At 41.6% G+C, this 9841-nt stretch overlaps 1 protein-coding gene across 1 annotated transcript; it reads right to left on the minus strand.

Annotated features, from left to right (window-relative positions):
- Positions 1-676: 676 nt before the first annotated feature.
- On the minus strand, positions 677-3375 carry LOC542537 (elongation initiation factor5A). Its single transcript, NM_001112080.2, has 6 exons — positions 3316-3375; positions 3045-3178; positions 1884-2006; positions 1739-1795; positions 1581-1655; positions 677-1045 (listed from the first exon to the last, which is right to left on the minus strand). The coding sequence occupies exons 2-6, from the start codon at positions 3168-3170 to the stop codon at positions 944-946; spliced, it is 483 nt and encodes a 160-aa protein (NP_001105550.1). The 5' UTR covers positions 3171-3178; positions 3316-3375; the 3' UTR covers positions 677-943.
- Between the last annotated feature and the right edge of the window lie 6466 nt (positions 3376-9841).

Below are 9841 nucleotides of genomic sequence, written 5' to 3' on the forward strand. Positions count from 1 at the left end.
ACGGATTTAGAGCAAAACGAAAAACCTTATCAAGACGTTAGGCTGATGGTTTAGGAAGATCGGAGCGGAGCACATCGAGCCTATGGTCGGTATGTGGTTATGATTGTAGAAAAAAAAAGAGATATATATAAGCCCGTTTAGCAGGGCTTCCACACACCGGCTTAAGCTACAACTTTACGTTAAAATACACAGCATCAACATCTCCAAATGACTAGTTAAATGGCTCATCAAGTCAAAATTTATCTACTCAACAGCAAAATAAATGTTGGACTGTAGATGCTACATATAGAATATAATCTTTATAAAAATGTAAATAGAGAGTTAAAAATTAAGAGTGGTTTAAAGTCGTACCAAACGTCCAACCACATTTTGACATAGGCCTTTTGGTAAAAAAACCTTTTCTATTACATCGGTAAAACCTAAAAAGAGTGGCTTAACCAGACATGTTTTATTTTGCAAAACAGCCTAGAAGTCTGTCTCGAAAAAAAGCTGCTTGCACGGAAAGCCCAAGCCAAAGAGTCCCGTAATACTGTAAGAAGCACAATCGAAAGTAGAAAGCCGAAAACCAGTTCTGGATCCCCAGGCGCAAAGAGAATACTCAGAAACTACAGTATACACCAACACTGGAAGCAGAACAATCGAGCAAAGAGAAAGGTAACCAAAGAAACTTCATGCATTGGATGCAATTCAACCATTCCAAACCAACTTATTGATAATTAATACTAGAAAGTAGAGAGACATGAAAGCATAGAAAATACAGGGTCCAGAATGTAACCACAGATAATGATAAGTCAGGTAGGTACGACACCCAGCAACCCCTTGCACGCTATAGCAAAAGCCAGCTCAAGCCAGGTGAATGTCTCGGTAGCAATCCTTTGGTGATACACTTCTTTTCCGATTTAAGTTGAGATAGAGTAGGGTTCCGTCTCCAAAGCCAAGGAAGTTACTTGGGGCCAACATCCTTCAGCGCGCAGATCTGCTCCTCCCCCATCGCAGACTGGACAGTCACAACAAGATCCTTCCCGCTTTCGAACCCTTCCTTAATCTGAATTAAGGAGCATACAAAATGCAGAAGCATTATAAAAATTAAAAAAACAGTAATTTGAGGTGTATCCGTTAACTCGGCCACAACAGATACAAGTTATGCAAACACTACTACTTTCAATCATCAGAATTGCATTGTCCTAGAAACTCAGTCACAGCACAGACAAGATGCAGAGTGCAGGACTTATATAAAATCATTTTTCAACAAGAATTCATGTCAGTTTAAAAGCAAGCACTTTTGGTGCACTTTCAGCATGTATTCTACGACATGGTTGTCATGTTGCATCATTTGCAAGCAAGTGGAATAGTAGATAGACTAAAAACGCAAGGGACTGTATAGCTCTACAGGGCCCTACTTTCCACAATACTTGTAATTGTAAGAACCAAATCCATTAATCCATTAACAAAATTTAAGGAAGAGAACATACTGAGAAAGCGCATATGACTAAGCTAACAAATAAAACCATCATCGAGAATACTCGGAAGCCAACAAGAAAACTAGCAGCGCTTAGGATGGAAAGCATTTCCATACAGACCTGGGCCACAAGAGTCTCATCAGTTGGGAGTCTAAGATCATCCTTAGTGTTGCCATCTGAAGTAAGAAGGCTCACCTGAAACAAATTAAATTAAATTATAAGACTGAATAACATTTCATCTAAAGAAGATTACAGTTTTACTGTTTAGAGAAACATACAAATCCATCCTCAGAAATATCAATCAGCTGATACTCAGTACGGTTCACATGCGGAATCTAAAAAATATTGAACTTGTCAGTAACATATGAAGTGAACTATCAAAATAACTTTAGCTAAACAGAGAACAGACAGAAATTAACTTACGTCACAGTTGTGTGATGAAGGAACAATATCTTCAAGCTTTTTCCCATTGAATATGTCTATGGCGACAAAGTGGCATTTGGCGTGGCCATGCTTACCAGTCTTGGAGGTAGAAACCTCCACAACCTGTATCATAAGTTTTTTTATCAACCATATTCAACAAACAAACACAATGAAACAGCAACGAGTGTGCAATAGGACTTAGGAGCAAGGAAATTTCAAATAGTTTCAGGCACATCCTCATGAACTGTTGCTGGTATATCACTCAAATCCATCAGAAGCTTACTATCAACTTAGGATGACACCCTAAAATAAAGTAGGGTATGATACCACAGAAGATTTTCAAGGTTTAGAGTTAAAAAAGAGAGAACCTGCTTGGTAATTGCAGAACAAGTGGGTAATTCTCTTTGACAAAGAATTCCCAAACCAAAAGAAACTTCATTTTGACAACAAATTGGTTTTATCAATAAATAGGAAATATAACTTTTCAATTCCAATCCTACACATTCCAAAAAAAATCAATAGCAATAGACAATGTGCTACATCCATCGTGGGGTCAAATCAAAACTATAGCCCCTAGAAAACATCCACATTACAATGGAAATTGGATAACCCTCTGTTCAAACTTCAAAAAAATCACTTCGGTGGTAGCCCACTATAGTTCAAGGGGTACAAACATCATGACCATCATCAAGGTTAAATAATGAGTACCCTTGAATGTTCAATGGCAAGCTCAGGGGTCTACAGAATAAACCAACATGCCAAATAGTTTCCACATTTGTAAAGAAAAAAAAATAAAGCTACAGATTCAGCTACTTGTATTCCTTGAGCGAAATCTACTCTGACCGAATGTCGTTTTTCTGATCTCTTGAAAGACAGATCTGATTTACCACACAAAAACTGTTATTCTGTAAAGCAAAGACCAATCGTAATAACTCCGGCTGGCAATAGCAAAGTCTCGCTTCAACCGGCACTCACACATCTCCTTCACGCTAGCAGGAAATTCCATCCCCATAGTGGGTCAACCATCAAAGGATAACAGTAACGGCACCTATTCCCCACCAGAGACGACTACATCTCCATGTCACCAGTTAACAGCACAACGACGCGGATCGATCCTAATCGATGGAATAAAGCCGATTCCAAATCTAAACACACATATACCTTGCAGGGACGGTTCTTGATGACGATGAAGCCGTTCTTACGGACGGTGCCAGCCTGCTGCGGGTAGGTCTTGGACGCCCCAGCGTCGGCCTTCGATTCGAAGTGGTGCTCCTCCGAGTCCGACATGGCGATCCCTGCCCAAAAAAAAACGAAACAACAAGATCCGGAAATCAGCCTCGATTCAGATTCCCCATATTTCAGGAAACAAGATAAATCACAAATCAAAAAACACAGCACAAGCAAATCTGAGCGGCGGCGGTCAGGATTTCACCTGTCTTGGATGGATCAGGCGGAGGCGGAGGAGCAGAGAGAGAAGAAATGTAGAGGCGCGGATGATAAGCGATAAGCTTCGCCTAGGGTTTCAGGCTTTCAGCATATTTATACTGCTAGCAGCATGTGCACCCACCGCTTCCACCAGAGAGAAGACCATGTGTCTCACTGACTGTGGGGTTCTATGTATAACGGGCCCGCATGTCGGTGGAACGACTTATAGTGCAGATGTTGAGCAAATCTGAGCCGTCAGTTCGGTCAGGTGATCGGACCGTGTACGGCTGCAGGGGCAGGGCATCTTCTCGCGTTTGAATCACGCCACGGACGGCTGAAAGCATGTTTCCGCCTCCTTTTGCTCGCCTTTTTTCCCCTCTTTGCTTTCTTTCCTTTTCATTCCCTCAAGACTTTCCACTTCCCTTTCAGCGTCTCCTGATCAACGATAAGAAAACAATGGTGCGGGAACGTTTACAAAGCTCTTATGATCCGATCGGGTTGAGAACTTGAGATTCGTTGTGAAAACGCACTGTCGTGGGATGTTCATCCTTCATCATGCTTGGTTTACCGTTGACCTGAACGCGCGCGCCGCCGCCGCCGGCTAGGTCTGAGCCGTGGTCATGGGCGAGGCCGTAGTTCGTGGTAGGTCGAGCTTGGTCTAAATATTTCTTTCAAACAGTTATATATTTTGCATTGAGTGATGATTATCATAAGGAACAATTGGATCTATACCATTAAAAGATCCAAACTTTAGATATATATCATGGACCCCACATGTCATTGACTCATGTGGACCCACATGTAAGTGAGATAGTAATGGTATGGATCCAAAGTGGTGATCTTTTAATGGTATGGATCCAAATTTCCCTCATCATAATGACCGTCTGTTTTCTTTCTATAACTAGTAGAAGGACGTCGGTTTATTGCCCTAATGTCTCCTCAGTTTCTGGTTCTAATGGCGTGACCGTTACTGTTCGTTACCCTTCTCCTCTCCCTGAAATCGTCGTCCGCATATGTACACTTGCACGAGTGTGTGGACGATCAGGTTTTTGAGTAACGTACTTGCAACTGCTCGCTTCATCCGCTCTGGTTCTTCGCCGTCGGCGCTGTTTGAGGGACTGCACTGCGTAGACCTGCCTGCATCGAGTTCGTACAATTATATCGAACATACACACGAGATGTCTTGTGTGAATTGGGCCGCTGATACTTTGAGCATCGGTCCCTTCACAGGGAACTTCCTGTTTTCCATACTTTTTGCGTGTCTTTTTTGTGTACTGCTTATACGAATAGTGGTATACATGTCGTCACATAAATTACAATGGTTTTCTGGACTAAATTAAAACTAGTAATGCCTCATTTTCTAACATATTTCACAGTAATAAAAGTTAGGTATCAGCTAATTCTTTGGTGATAGGGTATAAATGACGATGCTCTATATTTATCAGATTTGCACCGTAGCGTTCCAACTAAAGGCATGGTGGATTCGTTTACTGCGCGTTTGGTCCAACGATTTGACTCATCCGTCGTGGCCTGGCTCCGGATGGAGCGGTCCGACAGTTTGTTGTGGAGTGAGCTGAACCCGCATGTTAGTCTGTTATTAGAACAATACAGTGATGGACGACATCATTCAGCGATTCAAACCAACGCTGATGTAGGCTCGGACACAGGACTGAATGACTCCGGAAACAGCCCAACCTGCAAACCAAACACGCCATTAATATATCAGTTGTAGCTGGAATCCTCATGTACCATGCTGTGTTCTCGCCTGGTAATTGCACTTTCTTTTCATTCTAGTTATGATTGTACCTTATAGAAGACATCATAACTGAATGACTAATCTTGATAAGCTGGACTGACAGATTTAAGATGCCACTAGATGTGAAAGGCAGGCCTTGTGCAGTCTCACTAAGCTACCAGCACGTCGCAGATCCGAAGTCGTCTCTCCATATTTATTGAGGGAAGAATTCCCTCTATCTTCTAGTACTGACTCGTCTTTTAGAACTAGTTTAGGAACCACATTTTTAATGATATTTTTATTTTTCTAAGAGAAACTATTTCATTTTTTCGTTTAGAAAATAGAAATCTCTTAAAAAAAATAGGGTTCATAAACTAACCCTAAGTCTGAACATTCGATATAACAGGCTGAACATTCGATAGAACCGAACACTTCGGTTCGGTTTCTTCTGTGAAAGGAAGTTTGGTTTTGGACAAACTGCAAACCCATTGATGCGACGGTTCGATGTTCGATGCACACCGAAATCCAACGCTCCTCGCCATCTTAGGCTATTCACAATGGGGATTTCATGTCACTGTTTCCAAAAATGCCACATCAGATTTATGGATGAATGAAATACCCTCTCTCTATAGAGAGTTTCATCTCACTATTTCATATGTCAACATACTTCTTAAATGCTGCATATAAATAACCAATAGGATTTACTCAATTATATGAAGATGAAACAAAACACTCTCAATGGAGGTTTCACACAGTTTCCAAGATCTTGGAAACGAGTTAACATGGTTTCATCCCCATGAAACTCCATGAAACTCTTCCTTCTTAAATGATGTGATATGTCATCAAAATAGCTGATGTGGCAGGTTAATTAATACATGAAACACCACATGAAACCTCCATTGTGAATAGCCTTAGCTACTTGCACGCACAGCGTGCCGTCACCTGTTTGTTGTGCCGTGCGTAGCCGCTGTAGCTCCTTGGGCTGTAAAAGTGTTGGACTGTAAAAGTGTTGGGATGGAATGGGCAGCGACCCCATGTGGTGCACGTACAGGCTGTAGCATAGGAGAGGTGACTTGGGAGTAGAGATGTCAATTTAATCCGTAGATTTGGATATCCGGCGGATATCTGATCCGACGAATTATGATATGGATATATTTTTTGACCTGTAGGTTAGACCCGTATTTGATCCGAGATAAAGTGAGTATAAGTTTGGATATTAAATCTCATCCGCGGATAATCCGTTGGATATCCGAAATTAACCATTAGTCCATTATTGAGCCTAGTCGCCAGCCCGCCAAAGTAATATTCAACCCACCAAAACACTAAGGGTCTGTTTGGTTGGGCTGTGGCTGTGAAAAAAGTTGCTGTGGGCTGTGAGCTGTGGAAAAAGCTGCTGTAGGCTGTGAGCCATTAAAAAGCTAAAAATCGTTTGATAGAAACCACTAAAATCGTTAAAAGTTCTTCGATATATGTTTTCATAGTTCCATCTGAAAAGCCACTAAAAGCAGGTACAGAGGTGCTTTCAGATTTGCACTGTGAGAAAGTCAACTTTTAGAAAAAGCTGCTTCCTGGATCCAGCCCTTTGGTTGGCTTTTGGCTTTTAGGGGGCAAAAGCCAAAAGCCAAAAGTCAAACCAAACACACCCTAAGCCACCAGCCCACCCTAATCCCTAATTGCCCAATCCCCATCCAGCCATCCTCTGGCCTCAATTGTTCAATCCCAGCCTCCCAGTCATCCTACAGTGCAACCTCAATCGTTCAATCTCAGCCTCCCAGTCATCCTGCAGTGCAGCCTCACGTCGTCACGCGCAAGCCACCCGCGCTAGGGATGGCAACGGGGAATTCCCCGTCGGGTTTTAGCTCCCCAAACCCGTCCCCACGACAAAAAATTTTTTCCCGCGGGGATCCCCACGAACGCTTACGGGGGACATTTCTTCCCCATCCCCGTTCCCCGCGGGGATAAATCCCCGTCGGGGATCCCCACCCCCGCTTAAATTATAATTAAATCGTACTTCATTTGTTATTAATGTAAAATATTGTCACTTATACACATTGTTAGATGTAAAATTCACTATGTGCACATTAAAATCAATGTATTTGTACAACGGGTGATCTCTTGACAAGGTAATTCTTTACTTTTATCATTAACTATTATATGAAAACATTATCACATGTAAGTTTAACGGGTCCCCGCGGGGAACGGGGATGGGGAATGCTTCCCCATCCCCGTCCCCGTTTACCCGTCGGGGGAGAACTTTTCCCCATTTACATCCCCGTGGGGGAAGAAACTTCCCCATCCCCATCCCCTAATAGAGGAATTCCCCGCGGGGAATCGGGGATCGGGTCCCCATTGCCATCTCTAACCCGCGCCGCCCCCCCAGCGCAGACGCATCTCAGAGCTCCGCCCTGCTCTAAGCGCCGCCGACCCCCCCCCCCCCCCCCCCCCGCGCAGACGCAGCTCTGAAATCTGCTGGTCCCAGTTATGTTGAGAATATTGCTTGTTGAAGGACATGTATATTTAAATTTTTATTCAATTTTAAGTTGTGTATGATGTTGAATTGGGAAGAAAATTGATTAATTATGTTATTCAATTGCTGAAAATGGTTTTATCATATCCAATGGATATCCGAAACCCGATGGGCATGGATATGGATATGAATTTCTATTCATGGATATAATCGTGGGTGGATATTATCTATGACCGTAGATATGGCTGCGGGCGGATATTTTCAATATCCAATCCGAATCCGACCCATTGCCATCCCTACTTGGGAGTTCGGCTCTTTCGGCGCGTGGAGTCCCAGAAACCGAAGCCGATGTTGACCGTCGGTTTTCACATAACTAGAAACCGAATACTGAAAATGAGATTTCAGTTCTGTTCGGTCCTCGATTTTCGGTGCAAAAGTGTCGACTTGTTAGCAACACTAATCTCTCAAACTTAAACCAGTAGCAGTAAGAGAATAGAATGGAAGAGAATTGGGGTACATGAGAGAAGGGAGGAAGAAGATAAGCAGTAATTGGAAGATAGAGAGTTTAGGTTTTCAAAATGATTCCTCGATTCCTTCCTCATCATCTCTCTGTTTATTCCCTATTTCTTTGTATTGTTTCCCTTAAGCCACCCGGGGCGGCATGGGCCGTTTGAGCTCACATTTCCTCTTCTTCCTCCCTTCTCTGGTGTACCCGGATTCTCTTCCATTCTATTCCCTTGCTGCTACTGGTTTAAGTTTAGGTTTTCAAAATAATTACTCGATGTCTTCATCATCATCTCCCTGCTTCTTTGTATTGTTTCCCTTAAGCCACCTGGGCCGACATGGGCCGTTTGGGCTCACATTTCCTAACACCACCCTGGTTTGTTACTAGTTGCCTTAAACTTGGAGTGATAACTTAATAATACCAGCTGTCAACCTCTTATGCTTGCTGGTTTTTCAGTGTCATCACGGTGATCTCTTCCCTGAATAAATTAAAATAGAACATTACTTGCTGAACTATATGTGCGACATAGAAAAGGCATGTCTACTATAGTTCGTGAATATGTCAAAAGGAAGGGTAACAATTTTATGGCCAGACTTTGAGAACATCCTAATGCCCACTAAATGCATAGTGTTGTCGAATGAGCTGAGTGATGTGCTTGGCAATCCAGCGTTGGATTATCTGGTTTTTTCTATCAGAAAACGAGGTTGTGAGTTTTTTTAGCCATTCAGGGAGCGTAGTACGTTTAATCAATCTTACACTTCCAGTGTTTACTTTCCTTATGACACCTTATGTGGTCGTCGTTGCTAATCTTTTGCACACAGCAATCTGAAATTCCGAATTAAAAGTTTCTGATTTTTTATGAAGGCTATCTTTCTGGAGGATACCATTGGGCTACTTGGGCCTTCAATTGATACGAGACGATGATTCCCACCAGATTGCTGGCAAGACTAGGACCCAAACCCAACATTTGAGCAGAGTTGTTAACAGTTAATCATACGATTTTTAGTGATGTGGACTTTTGCTCCCAGATTAGATGCTAACTATTTAAATTTTTTGTTATGATGAAAACTTAGACACTGTTTATTTATCCTCTAGATTATAAAATACAATTATGATGCAAACAAATAACACAGATTACTATGATAAATCATATAATTTAGGTACCTAGATTATAATAATCCATAAGTAGGTCATTAAGTGCTTATTTGATTAACTTTTTGGGTTTTTACTCACTACTCTTGAAACTTGATAAACACTTACCTACTAAATAAGATTATATAAATTGTATTATATAATCTATATAAATTAAGCTAGATTATATAACCTGTAAAGAAACAAACATGCCCGTAGATTATATAATCTGTAAAGAAACAAACATGCCCGTGAACAAATTATAAAGAAACAAATACGTCCCTAGGCCTGTTTCCACCTGTTGTTTTTCCCACGAATGCTGGCAATGCTCCATGTTCAGCTGACGGTTAGTACCGGAAGCTGGTATAATTGTACTTGTTCGGCCAATTCTGAGGATTGGAATAGAATAGGGTAGTTTTTTATTTGCTAGGTTTTTAAATCCACTCAACTGCCTCCAATAAACAAACATGAGCTAGAAGAGATCCACACATTGTATACGTGAGGATGATGATGCGTTTGTAACACAAAATTGTGCAATTGGTTACGATAGCGAATCTAGCCGAGATTATTATTAGAGTCAGCAGCATCAATTTTGTTATACGATATGATTTTTCTTAAACTTTAATAGTATTTTTTAAAGGATTTACAAATTTTATCGGGGTCGACTGACCCCACAAAGCACCCTAAATTTGTCC

The sequence above is a fragment of the Zea mays genome, chromosome 2 (genome assembly GCF_902167145.1).
Source record: "Zea mays cultivar B73 chromosome 2, Zm-B73-REFERENCE-NAM-5.0, whole genome shotgun sequence".
NCBI classification, from domain to species: Eukaryota; Viridiplantae; Streptophyta; class Magnoliopsida; order Poales; family Poaceae; genus Zea; species Zea mays.

Excerpts from the sequence above, each read along its gene's own strand:
- LOC542537 (NM_001112080.2), bottom strand. The coding sequence starts at position 3,170 with ATGTCGGACTCGGAGGAGCACCACTTCGAATCGAAGGCCGACGCTGGG. Across the intron at positions 1,796-1,883 it reads CTTCATCACACAACTGTGAC|ATTCCGCATGTGAACCGTAC; the intron begins GTAAGTTAATTT and ends AATATTTTTTAG. Across the intron at positions 1,046-1,580 it reads ATGAGACTCTTGTGGCCCAG|ATTAAGGAAGGGTTCGAAAG; the intron begins GTCTGTATGGAA and ends TCCTTAATTCAG.